The following is a 16609-nucleotide window of genomic DNA, read 5'->3' as shown; positions in this document are numbered from 1 at the left end:
TGGGGCCATGGAGGGACAGCGCCAGGTCCTGCAGGTGGGCTGCATTGCCCCGTAACCAAGCACATGCTCCCCCACCCCCAGGCAAGATGGAGACAGGAGGAAGTTCTTACACTGAACATGTACAAGACTAGGAAAATAATTGGGTAAGAGGGGGAAAGCCTTCCTATTCCCTTCCTGCCCGCTTCTGGTACCAGATTGGGGGTGGGACCAGGGAAGGCAGGCACAGTAGAAGTTAAAATGGTGGCAGGGGAGGGGCTAGACCAAAGATGCCTGTCAGCCTAACCTGGGGAGAGAAGGGATTGGTTGGGATGTGGACCCATCCAACTGTGTGAAACTTGAGGAAGTTAATTGGTCATTCTGAGAAAAGCATTGGTCCATCCCACACCTGAAACTAATATATACAAAGAAATGCCTCTCTTGCTCATCATGGGCTGCTTGTGACCTGCACTCAGACAGTGCACTGGTCTGTCCTCTCAGTGGGCTACGTGACGTTAGCAGGCTCAGTGTCTCTGCCTCTCCCCCTCTCTCTTTCCCTTGCAGACCTGGTGGAGCATTCGGTGGTGCATTAACATGCTCTCTGGCCTTGGAATATGAGACTTTGTTGCCCTAGAAGCCACAGCCTCTGAGGTGGGGGCAAACCTGAAGCTGGACATCTGCTGGGAACAAGCTAAGCTACCTGGATGACAGCTTAGTAGCCACCACAGGTTCCAGAGGATGGTACTTCAAAACGGAGCAAGAATTCTGGGCACTGCCTTCAGCTTTGGTTTTACTGAAGACAGCTAGGTTTTGTCCAGATTTTGCAGAGGAGATGAGCTCTGAGATGGGAGTCCCTCATTCTCCCAGATCATTCAGCATTCAAATAAAAACCTTTTTGTTTTCTCACCAGTCTCCGCCTCTAGGGTTTGCCTTTTGGTGACAGTGGGCAGCCAAACCCCACTTCTATTTGGTAACAATGCTAGCTGTGTTTAATTCCATTATCCTAAAGCCCTTATTGGGTGCTACAGGAAATCCAAAAGACTATGCCCTTATTTTTGAGAAATTCACAGCTGTGGGGAAGTCAGACGTGTGAACGGCTGAAATGCCAGGCAGGCCAGGGAGATTCCTTAACTGCGCAAATGAGCAACGCTGCATGAGGAGAGAAGGTAAGTGCTGGCGGGATCAAAAAGCACACTAGAGAAGTACTCTGTACTGATGCTGAGACTCCAGGTTGCCGACTGTGATCTGAATAGGCTCACTTTCTAGGCTACAATGGAGACCGAGAGCTTTAGGTAGACCCTCTCTGCCCAGTGTACTGCCCTCTTTTGAAAACAAGACAACAAGCCCCAAAGAGAGTTACCTATGCCAAGCCCCATGTCATCAAACCAAGACTAACCACAGTTTTAACCTCCCCCAGGAATGAAATCTTCAGTCGATCAATCAGAAGCCCTTGGCAGCACTAATGAGGTGGTCTTCCTGATAGACCCCTGCCATTGCCCGAAAGACAGTGACATGGCATGACCAATCTGCTGTGGTAGTTGAACTTCCTTGTCCCCACTCCCTTCTGCCTATATAAGTATTTCATTTTGCACAGATCATGTGAGCTCCTTTCTGTCTGCTGGATGGGAAGCTGCCTGATTCATGAATTGTTGAACAAAGCCAGTAAGATCTTTAAAATTTACTGAGTTGGATTTTGCTTTTAACACTAAAATATTACCCAAACGTCCTGAATGTGGGTGCTTAGTCTTGCTTCTTAGCTGATTTCTGTTGGGTCCAATCTTGACTTATACACCAAACTCTGTTTACAATGTCTGTTTACTTAGCTTTTCTGACTCAATTGTTAATACTTTGCCACTGATTTCACTTTGATAGCACATTCTATTTTCATTCAACTCCTTGCCCTCTTTGATAACCAAATTGTGACTTCGGGCTATACTTGTCTTTGGCTTTACTCTTCCCATGTCAACTTTAACACTATAATTTGTGATTAACTCTGAAGAAGAAGAAAAAGAAAATAAAGAAAAAGAAATTCTATGCTGAGGGTTCAGACTAAACAAAGACTCAGCGGTAAGAAGTATGTGGTATGCATGGGAATGATAAACAATTCAAGCCCAGAATTGGGGAGACTTATCTGGGGAGCAGGCAAAGGGCAGGAGGTATTTAAATTCCATGAGAATTTGTACTTGGAGATGCTTGAGAGAAGAAAGGCCTGGTCTCAGCTTGCCCAAAGGTAACTTTGATGATATCATAAAGAATTATTGCCAAGTGGAAAGACTGAAAGCTCAGTTGCCAGTTAGGCATGTGGGTAGATAATTTATTGTGTTTTTCCTATATTGTGTTAGCTGACCGTGTTTCAAGAAGACAATACATATTTTCTTTTGCTTTAGTGAAGTTTACATTAAGACCCAAAGTAGAAGTGACCTGCATGTCATTTCTCTTCCTGTCTTTTGTAAAAAGACTGAGTCAGTTGAAGACATTATGAGAGATCATGAAAAAGGAGTAGGGAAGGGTGAAGGGCCATGGGAGACTGGGAGGTCTGGCCAGCACAGTAAGAAGGAAAGGTGATGATGGAGGGTGTGGAGATGCATGGTCTTCTCGGAGCGGTGCCATGAGGCTTCCCTGGAGATGGCTGTGTGTTTCCTTCAGGGACTGGCACTTGGGCCATCCTGGGACCCCAAACAGGCCCAGAGGCAGCAGAGCCACTGAAACTGCAGTCTCCATCCAGGCTGACACAATGATCGTTGCAGAGGGAACCAGAGTGGACTGATGACTACAGGCTATGGCACTTTGTGGGCCCAGGAAGACTTGCAAAGTCCTGGGGAGAGGGGTGCTCTAATAACGACAGAGATCGGATGTCCCACCAGAGAATGGGAGGTGGGAATCAAGCTAATACTAAGTAAAAATAAAAATTTTAAACAAACAAGCAATATTTCATGCAAATATTGGAGTTTGTAGACTCAGATTCCTACTACTACACAACTTAATTGTAATAGTCTCAGTGAAGGATTCTGAGAACCCAACTAAGTGTGGTCCTGGGTGAGATGAGAAGAAGCTAAAGAGGTGAGAACTGACTAAAGCTGAGAGATGAGCAAAGTGAGGGGAGAGGAAGAACTGAGGATTCTAATGTGACCCTGACGTCTCTCTGACCTGGGTGGCTAAAGGACTGCAATGAATTTGGCCAAGAAAGAAAATGGGAAAAGGAATGATTTTAGTTGAGCTAGAAGTGCTAGTAAGAAGTTAATATAGATATCTTCACTGGGAATTTCTAAAAAGAAGAGTGGACTTGAGAGAAGCTACAGAAGTTAGAGATTTTCTGAAATGTCTGGAAATCGGCAAGATAAAAGTAACATTATCATCCTGAGATTAAACAACTGCAAAAGGGAGGGGGAGGGAGATAATGGGGAAAGTAGGGGAGGGGTCAAGTCGAGGAACATGCGCGAAGGACCCATGGACCAGGACAATGGGGAAGGGGTTATCTTTGGGAGGGGGGTTGGGGGGGTTGGATGGGGCAAGAGCAATGGAGGAAAACGGGGACAACTGTAACTGAACCACAGTGAAAAACAAAACAACTCCAAGCGAAGAACATGTGCAATGGGAAAAGCACCAAAGATTAGGCACTGTATGCAAAAAGAGAATGGAGAAAGAGGTGGCATTGAAAGATTTCGAAGGCATCATCCCAAAGATGGAAGAACGAGAGAAAGTAGCACCGCAGAGGACAAATGCCTAGAGAGCTTCGAGCCCCCAGTCACTTGAGAAACAGCAGCTTCTCCCGACGCGGGAAAGGAGGGGGGGGCGGGGGCAGCCAGAGGGGGGCCAAGGAGGCGGACGATGAACTAGCTGCAGCTGTTTCCTAGGGCTGTGGTAACAAAATACCACACACGCGATGGCCTGAACAACAGAAATTCTTCCTCTCACTGCGATGGCCTGAACAACAGAAATTCTTCCTCTCACTGTTCTGGCGGCTAGAAGTTTGAAATCAAAGACTGAACAGGGCTGGTTCCTTCTGAGGGCTGTGGGAGAGGGACCTGCTCCAGGCCGCTTTCGGGCCTCGCAGGTGGCCAGCTTCTCCCCGTGTCTCCTCACGGCACGTCCCTTTGTGTGTGTCCGCCTCTGTGTTCGAATTTCCCCCTTTTTCAAAGTCGTATTTAATGAGGGGCCACCCTAATGTCCTTACATTAACTGATTATGATACAATAACCCTATTTCCAAGTAAGATCACATTCTGAGCTACTGGGGGCTAGGACTTCAACATATGATGTTTGGGGAAACACGATTCAACCTATTACTCTAATAGTCAAGAAAAACATGGAGTAGATTCTTAAGGGTTGAACTGCAATATTTTTGTTTTCAATTTGGTGAGAGATTAAAATATAACCAAAGGAAGAGGACAGAGTAACTGAAAAGTGAGATGTTAGGAATAAAAAGAGACAAAATACAGAAATGGAAAAAGAGAAATTTAGAAAGTGAATGAAGGCTTAAATTTGGAAAAAAGGGAGTTGAAAGTAAACAGAACACGAGGTGGGGGGAAAAGGGCAGCGAGGAAAAGAAGTCAGGCAATTTTATTTGGTATGACTAAGTGACTCAGAGGTTAAGTAAAGCCTGAGAGTTTTTTAAAAGCCTGAGAATTTTTTAAAAGCATGGAAGTTTTGAACTGGTTGTTATGGAGAACAGAGCGAAGAATTAACATATGATGAAGAAAGGAATTTTTAAGGCTAACTGGTAATAAATCATTTACTTTCTACATAGAGCTAATCAGATACATTATTCTAATTGTTTCATCTTCTTTCAGATGGAGGAAGAAACAGCAAATGGGTGATTGCATTTACTCACAAGCAGCCTTGGCCCATGCTGAATAGGACAAGGAGGGAAGCCAGAAGATGAAAGAAAAGAAGGTGTGATGAGAGCGGTTTGCGAAGATGCGCGGCACTGAGTGTGGCCACACGCGTGGAGGCTGATGTGAAGGCCTTTGGAGTGAGGAACATCAGGGAACTCTGAGGCCACAGCATGGGCTGTCACCAGCCAGGCAGACACTGAAGTAGTGCAGGAAATTTGAAGAGAGTTCATCGTAAGACTATGTTAAGCCATAAGCAAGTGCCTTCTTCAAGCAGATTCCATTTCACTAGCACTATTATGATAGCAATATCACCTTGAGTTGTGACAACAGTAATATAAAAAGCCAGGCTCTGAGGGAATTTTACTTAAGGGCTGGCAAATAATAGGAGAAGGAGGAGGAGAAAGGGAAGAAGAAAGAATCTACATGAAGAATTTTTATGTAAGTCAAAACTACAAAAACTAACAAAGAAAAATTTTTTTCTAAGCATTTAAACTTAGTGAGCTGGTGAAGACTCCAAAGTAGGTAGTTTTAAACTTAGTGATTATAAGGTATAATACTCTTTATTTGCTTTCTTAACTCATCTCCTTCTTAGATGGGCATAAGTATTTCCAAAGGACTTTCCAAATCAAATTTTCCAGGAATGAAAGCATATGGTTCACTAAGCTTTAAACTAACCCACAAGTTAAGCCTATAGTTGGGTTACCAGTGGAAAAATTCCACTATTTTGCAGATTTTCCCAATGCTTACAGGCAAATCCAGTCTATATCTACCTACTTGTCTGTTCTAACAAAACTGTTTCTAATTTATGTTCTGTGAGAAAAAGTGATCTCTGCTTTTAACTGGGAAGTTCCTTAAAAGATCAGAGAAGTAAAACAATTGATTCACCAAAATAAAGACAGAGGAACTGCAATGCACTAATGTGGGTGTCTTTACTATTTGGAGATTCATTTAATTTCCGCCTTGAGACGTTTCAGATTCAGACCCCACTTCGTTTTTTAAATTACATAAAACATTGTAAAAGAAACTGTGTTTCACTTTATAGGTTTTCCTTATAATCTTCAGAGATGTGAGCTGATTTACTGAAGCAATATGTTTTAAAGTGGTTTTACCATTTTTTCACATTTATTCAGTGAAGAAATTTGGAAATGTAACGGAAATTCAAATAGCAGAATGGTCAGCCTCTTTACACATGGTTCTATGTGCTGCAATGAGACATAAATAGCTCAGCAATGTTTGTAAAGCACTTGGAAAATATTTGGACAACCCAGAAACTATTATAAGAACTCTAGATTTTGCTATGCACTCCCTGAACCACTCAGGAAACCTATAAGTAGCTCCTTTTGTATGAAACAGGTCATGTAAGGGCTATTTCTGAGGAAGTATTTCTATTCTTAAAAAGGAGCAATCAGATAATTTAAATACTTGTTTTTTGATTTCCCATTACCTGAGTAATGGGTCTAGGCATGAATGAATGCAAACACAGAAATCAGGTACGAAGTTCAGACAATCATGTCTATACCTTAAGAGGCTCAAAGTTTTCTTTAGCCTTAAACCTTCCCAGTTCTTATAATGGCCGAATATTTCTTTTACCCCGTCACTTAACCTGTTTTCATTCATCCACAGTTCTTCCCTTCATAGCCTGTGTCACACAAGTGGGGACCCACAGAGGAACAACATCCATGTCACACGGTAGTTTGTGAGAAGTGCAGACATGCAGGCCCTACCCCAGAACTGACGAGTCGGAACCTGCATTTTAAGATCCCCAAGGAATTCATGAGTGCACTAGAGTTTAAAAAGCCCTGGTTTGATACATTCAAAGAATGTTTTTTTACAAGTAGACAGATGAACATGGATGGGGAAATGTGCGGATGATATGATACTACACAGAGACTATGCTAAGGAATGCCATCTTTGTTTAACCACCGCTTAACAGATAAAGCCCGAATGATCTTGTGGTTGTGTTGCGCACCGCACTGTGCTGAGCACTGTCATATGGGAACATAATTAATCCTTACAAGAGCTGTATGAATTAGATGCAGTTTTTCCCCTCTGTCACAGGTGTGAAAGCCCAGGTTCGGGTACACAAGAAATCTCTGCACAGTGCACCAGAAATAAGCAGAGAGGCAGAGATTGAGCTCCAGGCCCTCGGAGGGTACCATTCACTCCACTGCCTTATTCCGAGATACTTTGTTGCTGTCTCAAATAATGTGTAACATAGCTACATGGTTTAATAATATGCAATCATTAAAAACATTTAAAATATGCATTTGAATGGAGAACTGTTTGTGATATAATGATAACTGGAAAATCACACTACAAAACAACACACACACAATTTTGTATATAAACACACATATATGGTGTATACATACACAAACACACAGCTTTGGAATACTCCATATTTTGTGTCTCTTACATTTCCTTTTCATTCTCATACACACCCACATACTATGAGCGATTTAATTTTCTTCAGTTTTATATATTTAATTTTTTTTAATTTTTAAAAATGTATTTGAGAGGGAGAGCAGAGAGAGAGAAACAGGCAGACAGACATTGATTTTGTTGTTCCCCCTATCCATGCACTCCTTAGCTGCCTCCTGCATGTGCCCTGACTGGGGATTGAATCCTCAACCCTGGCATACGGGACAACAACGTTCCAACCATCAGAGCTACCTGGCCAGAGCATATCTTTTCTATTTTTTCTAAAATTAGGATATATTATATAATTGTAAAAATAAAATAATAAACATATTTTTAAACAGCAACTTTCCTGTAGTGGTTCTATGAGGATAATTATGCATTTAAATTATTCAAATAAACTTACAAGAGATTCTGCTTTACTTCCTCATCTCACAGTTCTAAATACTTTCTTACTTTAACCTTGACTTTTTCCTCTGGATAAAGATTTTGTGGTACTTCAGAACTGGCATTTTTAAAGACCTCTAAGTAATATTATGTGAAGAAACTTGAGGCCAAGATCACAAATCCAATTTATGAGATCACTCAGCAACAACTGGAAAATATTTTCAATGACTTGGAAAATCAGATTACATAATGGATCGCGGACGATGGTTTTAATCTTGAATCTGAGGAATGTGAACTCAACTATATTAAAACATTGAGGATGATCTGTCTATACACTATTTTTAGTTGGCTTCTCTTCCAGAACTTCAAAGATTATTTTTAATCAAGGACTTTATGAATAATATATATTCATCTATGAAAATTAAGGAGAGTGTGCACACATATGAAATATATGGGGAAAACCTCAGAATCAGTGCCTCTTAAACTGCAGAGACAGTGTAAATTCTTCAGCCTCAAATATACTTTCAGACCCAATAGGTTTGGTGAGTGGAGTCTGAGATTCTGTATCTCTAAGATTTCCAGATGTTGCTAATGTTGCTCCTGGGAGCCGCACTTTGAATAGCAAGGCGCGGAGTCTCCTTAAAGTCTTTAAAATGGGGATTAATCACCTCCATTTAAAAAAAAAATCATGCCCCACCTAACGCCGCTCTCCCTCAAACTACAATAGTTCTCTAAGTGACTTTCCTCACTTCAGGGCCACTCTCTTCCATTCTCACCACTCACATTATTTCCAAAGCAATCTTCTAAAATCAAACCAGTTGAAGTTACTACTTCTTTCGGATGGGACCTTGTTGCCCAACACATTACCCAAATGCTCCCTTCTTACTAGGAAACTTCCAGCAGGAAGAAGGCAGCCTGCCCGTGCCATTAGCATCAAAAGGCCCGTGAGAACCCTCCATACTCACCCAGCAAGGCACTAGAAATCCCCTTTATATATATATATATATATATACCTTTACTATTAGACAAGTTTTCCATTATTAGGAGCTTCCAGGTGCTTGTGTGAAAATAAGCCCGTCTTTATTTCCATTACTCTAGCTACTGTCCACTCACTGGCAGGCCCCCAGTCACTGGACCCAAACTGGCAGGGGGAAAGTTTCTCTCCCCACAGAGGTACAGACTGGTTCCAGGACGCTGATCTACGTGGACGTTTGTTTTTGATGGGTGGGAAAAGGAATGATTGTGCTTCCTCAGAGGAGATAGTGAGAAAGTGTTTGTTTGTGTGTTATTTTAATATGCCCCACAACTAACTCTGAGCTCCAAAGGTTGAACTCAAGGCTTGGGGCATCAAACTGATGATACATGATACAGTCTCAGAGTATTGAAGGTTCTTAACCCAAGGGTAATTTATAATCATCCATGTCTTCTGTTTCTTTATCTGTTAAACATAGGTAACATGAAAATATTTTTCATAATTAGTAAAGAAAGTATAATTTAATACAATTACTCATAGTGAAAGGTTGTATTAAAAATCCTTTAGCTCAGGTTTCAGCACATTCTGAATAAGGTATCACATGCATTAAGAGATATGCAAGTTGCCATATTTCTTATTTGAATGCATTCCAAAGAAATGCATTCCAGCAAGAAATGATAGAGGCACTTTCAAAGGTTTTTTTTTTTTTAGAAAGAACGTAGTAAGTAGACTAACAAGCAATGCAGAGCTGTCCCGGCTACTGGGTTTAGCTGTGGGAGGCAGGAGCACCTACATTCCCTGTGTCACCAGAGTATTTACTTGAGTTTCACTAATGAATCCTCAGCTCCTTTGAAAGGAGCAGTCCCCCTTCTTCTCCTTATACTCACACTCAAATAAAAGTCCCAAATGGAATATGCTGCTTTCTGTCTCACACAGAAAACTGGAATCCTTCTCTAAGAACAAGGAATGAGATTGTTGCAGAACCACAGATGAAAACTGTTGGAAGATTTACATCATGGCTGGGGAAGAAAACAATATTTTTGGTGCCACTACTGAAATGTGGATATTTTCACAAATATTTTCTAATTGAGTTTTCATAGCTACGCTCCTCCTTACTCAGAGAGGTCAAGTGCACCCTAGATTGCATAGTGGGTGACACTGCAGGAACTTCAAACTTTTTTCCATGGAGATGTAACCCAGCACAGTGAGATAATCTCTATTTTTAGGAAACTTGCTAGTCTGGGTGGGGAGAGGTTAGTAAAGCAGTTTAACCATCAAAGGTGGCTAGGTTCTTCGAGAATTCTTACACTGTGAACAGGACAGCTTCATTGTCCCGTGACCTGTGCCATGCGGCCCTGTGCTCAGAAAGGCCCCATGCTTGGGTTAACGTGCTCTTGTTGCCCTGTTGAAATCCCAATAATTTTAAACAACATTTTATTTATTTATTTTTAGACAGTGGAAGGGAGGGAGAAGGCAGGGAGAGAAACATCAATGTGTAGTTGTCTCTTGCACACCCCCAACTGGGAACCTGGCCTGCAACCCAGGCATGTGCCCTGACTGGGAATCGAACCAACGACCCTTTGCTTCTCAGGCTAGTGCTCAATAGACTGAGCCACACCAGCCAGGGAAAAATCCCAAAATTTTTTTAAAAAAACCTCTATATTCTCATTTTGTACTGAGCCCTAGGTCCTTCCTGTAAAGGACAAGTGAGAGTAAAGTTTATAGAAAATAGAACTTTCCTTAAGAGCCCAAAGTTGGTTGCGTCTCTGTGTCAGGGTCACAGGCCATCTGGACTAGAATAAGGCCAGATGCCTCAGGCAGGAGATAAAGTCCGGGGAGCACCTCTGACATGATGCTTCCTCTTGCCACCTGCCTCATTGCTGTTGGTCAGTGGACCTTTTTAGGATAAAGTGTAGTAGTCTAGCAGTGGGAAATTTGGGGAACCTAGGCCAGTAGTAGTCAGGGAAGAGGAACATCAGACTAGCACTGGAATCTGACCAGTGGAGAGCTGGTATATGAGAAAGAAGAACTCTGACATGTTTCTCAGTGTGCCCTCCCCAACTCTCTACCAGGTGAGCTGGATAGAACATAACCCAGGAAAATGGTCTTGGAACAAAGCAAGGTCCAGAATCTAATCAGTGGCAGGTCCTCTGAGGGATCCCCTCCTTCCTATGTGTCTGGGGTAGGAGGGCAAACTGGGAATGGTAGACCCCTACCTGTAACAACAGAAACCTCTGCACTCAGGGGCACCATGGCCCCAGCAGCTCATCGAGAAAGGGACACGTTACAGTGCCAGTGCCCACCCCTCCTAGGCTTCAGCTGTAGAAGTTGCTGACATACAAAGGGAATACTAATTAATCCAAAGGGGGAAATGAAAGCTGATGAGCACAAGTAACACACTGGAATACCTCAATCAGGGGAAACGGAACTCATGCATTGGAAGGACCCAAAATTTAATATATAAGTAAAGTATACTTTAAGGTATAAGGAAGGACATCAGCCAAATGAAGCAGGAAAATGACAGTTATGAAAAAGAGTCACTGTGATGGACTGGGCATGCAAACTATAATCACCAAAGTGAAGAAATTGGCGGGAGGGCTGAGAAGCAGGGGTTCAGTAGAACAATCGGGGAAGTAAAAGATCAGATATTAGGAAGGGATAAAGAAATGGGAGGCAGTAAAAATTATGAAGGCTAGAACACCAATATCCATGCAACATAACTTTCCAAAATCACACGCATCTAAGGAGGATCTCAGTGAGAACACAAGGACCGATGTGAACTAGATGTGAGCACTGTTGTGGGAAGAAACACGGTGAGGTCTTTGCCTTAACACTGCGTATGCAAACTGAAAACCTACAACTATGACTTATTTTACGAATGGGAATATGTCTAAAAACACATGTTGAACCCATTATTAGAGTAGGTACCTGTGAGAATAGGACTGTGAGGGGCATAGAGAATGAAGGGAAAACTAATAAAATAAAGCAAGATAATGGCCAAGCCAGAGATTTACGATTAATTAAGAGTTTGTGTAATTCCGCTTTGGGGGCCAAATTATTTAAAGATAAATAAATAAAGATAATGAGTGGGTAGATAGGCAAAAGGAGACTAAGTGATTTTCTAAAGTCACCAGAGAATCTAGAAAGAGACTAAAAGAAATGCTTCTTCCTTCTTCACAGTTCAAAGAGCTTAGTAGACAAGAATGAAATGTGCTTTTTATATATTCTCCTCTGTTCACAAACGTTATTATTTCCCCAATCTAGTTCCACTCCTTTTGGCCAGCTCTGAAAAGGTGTTTTTTATAATGTTGCTCTAAATATAACAAGAAGTGATATTGTCATCTGAACCCTGTCTTCTTTGTGGAATCAGAAGCAAAGGGAGTCTGGAGGTCACCTGTGCCCACCGTACACAGCCTCAGGAAGTCCCCTTCCCCGTATCGATCGTGCTCGGTTAGCATTTCCTTCCAATGGAATCGCTGTGAAGGAGCGTCACCTCAGACACGGCTCTGCTGAGCCTCTCTCCTCTCAGTTAAACATCGCCAGGACTTTTAACTCTTGTCCTAGACAAACTGAGCTGATCATTATTTTGCCTTATTCTGAAACAACCGCCCTCTCCTGCCCAACTGCTCATCCATCCACTCCAACCCCGCTCTTCTGGAAAGCCATCCTCAATCATCCCAGAGCACAGGGCCACTCACCCTCATGGGCACCCTCTCAGCCCACGTGATTCAGGTATGATGCGCCGCTGCCTTGAATAACCAGTTATCTTGCCACGCGATTACTGAGTGTCTCGAGTGACAGCAGGTCTTAAACCCTCGTAGCAACTAGTTGTGTTGGAGTGTTCATCTCTATCGGGTTGACCTAATCTAAATAACTATTCGATATTTTGGTAATCTTCAAAAATGGTACTGAGATTGGGGGCTCCACTGGCTAGAACCACAGTTTGGATGGGAAATCTTATCCCATAAAGGATGCTTCAAGCCCTGGCCAGTGTGGCTCAGTGGATTGAGTGCCAGCCTGTGAACCAAAGGGTCGATTCCTAGTTGGGGAAGATACCTGGGTTGCGGGCCAGGTCCCCAGGAGGGGGTGCACAAGAAGCAACCACACATTGATGTTTCTCTTCCTCTCTTAATCCCCCTTCCCCTCTCTCTAATAATAAATAAATAAAATATTTTTTAAAAAGTTACAAAAAAAAAGAATGCTTCAAGTTAAGTAATACAACAGGAACTCCCAGCAAAGCAAACTGATGCCATTTTTTTAAGAAAATAAATTTATTCTCAAGATGACATAGAGAAATAGTTTTTTTCCTCCTCAGTTGCCAAAACCAGTTCAGCTCAAAAACTACTTTTTTGAGTGGCCCTTGACAGTCAGCTTTCCTATGGGATTTGTGACTGGCTTCTGAGTGGCTCTGGGCCCTGAAAGGAAGCAGCTGATTCATCTGGAACATAATGGTGTGTATCAGGAATTTGTCCCCTTTAAAAAAAAAATATTTGCTTGGTATTTATATGGTTTAGCTTCTACCCACAATCAAAATGTGTAATCCTGGAATATGAATTCATCCACGTAATGAAGCACTTTGCAGCAAAAGGTCACACAGAAAAATATTATGATGAAGGTAGAAATAAAAAAAGTATAATTCTAATATTATGTGTTTATAGATCTGTGCATTAAAAGACTAAAAGGAAATGTACAACAATATTGAGAATGGTTATTTTAATAATAGTTATCTTTGGTTCGAATGATTCACTTCTATTTTCCTTGTAGTGTAGAAATTTTCTGTGAGGCCTTTTCTATACTAGAATATTTATGATTCAAAACTTACTTCTCAAATCCCTTACGTCTGCAACATTGGGATAATGGTGGAAAGCGCATCTGTGCTTTTCCACCTGTGGCTATCGACACTGTAAATGTGAACTGCCAACGATGATAAAAACTGTGTCCCTACTAGAACCGAGGTTATGTGTTAACAAATATTCTACTCCGACTCTCCTCAGGGCTGTGAGAAACTTTAAGTCCACAGAATGTATAAATGGTGTGAATATTCCATTTTGCTTTGTTTGTTTTAAAGGAAACAACTATTCTATGCAGTTCAGGTTGTTTCTTGTGCTTACCACTTAGGGATTTTGATAGAATTTTCACTGATAAAACTTGTTTAACACACAGGGAATAAGTTGTTCTATAATTTTAAAAAAACTGTCAGTAGATAAACAAAATGCTAAAACAATTTAAAAAATATTTTTATTTATTGATTTTTAGAGAGAGGGGAAGGGAAAGAGAAAGCGTGGGAGAGAAACATCAATGTGTGGTTGCCCCTCATGTGTCCCCTACCGGGGATCTGGCCTGCAACCCAGGCATGTACCCTGACTGGGAATCGAACCAGTGACCCTTTGCCTCACAGGCCTGTGCTCAATCCACTGAACTACACCAGCCAGGGCTTAAACATTTTTAAAGAACTTAAAAAAGCATCAGTCATAATGGTCTTTGTAACTGCACGTTTCATCAGTCTGGCAAATACTCAAAGCCAGAGCTTTGAATACTTACGTACACTGCAGTGTGCACAGAGAAGCAAAACCAAACCAAGGCGTCATGACCCTTATGAGAAGATTTCAGTCTAGATAAATGCAACCTGCTGCCTTTCTTGTCCTCACCCGCACCCCATCTTCCCAAACACGCAATACTTATTTGTTTTCTTTATTTCACCCATTGTCTAGTAGAGTTGGCCCACTGTTTTCCAGAGCTTCTTGACATAGCTGTACCTACAACTATCAGTCACCCAAGATATTGTTAACAGAAAGTTCCCCAAGCCTTGATATTTGTTAAAGTATTCACTGTTCCCACTCAGTCTACTCCAAATAGAGTTTTGTTTTCTTGCAGACCAACATGGAGCACCTGTAAGGAACTTTAGAAAGTACTTACGAACCCCACACATACCAATGAGTCCATTTCCAAATAACCAGACACAACGCAGAGGGGAACACTATCACGTGGCTGCTCTGCCCCTCTGGAGTTCAGCACCTCATGGTTCCATTTTGTACACTCAAACACCCACAAGTGGCTGCCCCGCTGGCAGCCATTAATTTGTGCAAAACTAAAACATGTGAAGAAAATTAAGGAACTAGGGAAATATAAATGAGAACAGCAAATAAACAATACCCTGGAAATCATAAAAGTGATAGTATAACGAGACTTCAGTGTAGAAAAACATTTTTTTTAGAAAGCTGGAGGAGTGTAGTGTTTAAGAGCTTGGATCTTGGAGTTAGGTAAACTTTACAATCAGATTCCAACTCTGCCACTGACAAGATATATTGCATGGTGAGGTCACCTTGCTTCTCCAAGCTCTGTTTTTAGTTTACTTGATTTGTCCTGTAAAATGAGGAAAACAATACCTACTACTCAGGGGTTTTGCAATAATTTAGGTAATGCGTCTCTTATACTAAATGTAATGTCTGCCACATAGTAACTATTTACAACAGATAGTTATTGTTGTAGAAGCTGTTATTGTTGTAGAAGCTGTTGTTTTATTCATTATTATTCTAGAAGAACAGTCAGTGGGCAGTGGTATTAGCTACTGCTACCAGAATCTTTTCAATATAAATGGTGGATTATTCAAAGAGAGTTTTTGATAATCCTCTAATTTAGATGAGTATTAAATTAGAGAGAGCAAGAAGAAGGGAGAAAAAGAGAAAGAAACGGTTTGTTGTTTTACTTACTTGGGCATTCATTGGTCACTTCTTCTACGTGCCCTGACCAGGGATTGAACCTGCAACCTTGGCATATTGGGATGATGCCCTGACCAACTGAGCTACCCCTGGCCAGGGCTCAATTATTTTTTTAATGTGTCTCTTACCTTTGCTTTTATTTTCAGTTCCTCATGCTTACGAATTAGCTCCTCATTGTCTGAAAGTGATGAGCCTAGGCTTTGTTCCCGTAAATCTCTTATGGTTTTCTGAAACCAACAGGTAACCTAGGAAGCAACAGAGGTCAAATTTCAAATGATTAGAATCTTTAGTAAAAATTCAGAACTATTTTCTTAACCTTTTGAAATTTAAGCTTCTTCAGTCTCTCTTTATATAAACCCATCTTATATACTGACTAATTATGGTGGGGTTTTTATTTTTTCTTCAATCTATACATGCTTAAGAGAGAAAAAAACAAAATAATCTCTGTAAAGCAGGAAAGCAATATATCAGTTCAGATTACACAACATAAATGAAATTATTCAAAATTCTCCTAAGAAGAACCAAAATAGATTCCCATACAGTCTATAAATCATGCATGATTTAATAAAAAAATCCTTTTCCTGGATAAGAATGTGAATCTGAAAACAGTTACATAGACCCCTATAAAGATATTAAGCAACATATGTATTATATTTCTACTATAAAAAGATAATGCAAAAATATTATTTGCTGCAACTGCTGGGAACTTGTATTCGGAAAATAAATGATGAAATTATTAAAATTCTGTTGACATTGTAAATGGTGCATGACTCACATTCATTTAGACTTGATTTACAATACTGTGTCTTACACAGTATTAAAACAATAGCAAAGGGCTTGAAAGAAGTAGAACATTTTAAAATGATGACTTAAGTTGACACTGAACTAATGACATGAGGTTTCTGGCTGCAGATTCCTTACCCAAATTAAAGGGGACGGATTTTTACTCTCAAATCCTATACTGCGTTAGTCCATGATCACACCATCACTACTGACCCCTAAGAGTCCACTACATGCTACATCATTTGATAGTTGCTTTTTGGGCATCATCTCTATTTCTCTCAACAACTCTATAACACATAATATCATCATTGTAGAGATGAGGAGAGTTCAAGCAGCTTATCCAGGACCACATAGTAAGAGACAGAATCAGGATTTGTCCCCAAACCTACATTATTAAAGTCCATGCTCTTCCCACTGATCCCTGCTGCCATCCTTGGGTAACTTAGAGTCTTACAGACCTGGGCATGAGGGGGAATTACTTCAAACCTGAAAACTTAATCCTGACAGTCCATTCCTACG

General features: G+C 41.1%; 1 protein-coding gene across 3 annotated transcripts in view; it reads right to left on the bottom strand.

Moving 5' to 3' along the window:
* Positions 1-16609, bottom strand: part of CCDC141 (coiled-coil domain containing 141) — a 158891-nt gene that overhangs the window by 86943 nt on the left and 55339 nt on the right. For all 3 annotated transcript variants that reach the window (XM_037044359.1, XM_037044360.1, XM_037044361.1), the window contains one exon: positions 15436-15552. In XM_037044359.1, the coding sequence (XP_036900254.1) occupies positions 15436-15552 (117 nt within the window). The remainder of the gene's footprint in view (positions 1-15435; positions 15553-16609) is intronic.

Source organism: Sturnira hondurensis, unplaced genomic scaffold (assembly GCF_014824575.4).
Source record: "Sturnira hondurensis isolate 20B ecotype Veracruz unplaced genomic scaffold, ASM1482457v3 Scaffold0004136, whole genome shotgun sequence".
Lineage (NCBI taxonomy): Eukaryota > Metazoa > Chordata > Mammalia > Chiroptera > Phyllostomidae > Sturnira > Sturnira hondurensis.
Note: the sequence above shows the minus strand (reverse complement) of the source record. Positions and strands in the feature narration are given on the sequence as shown.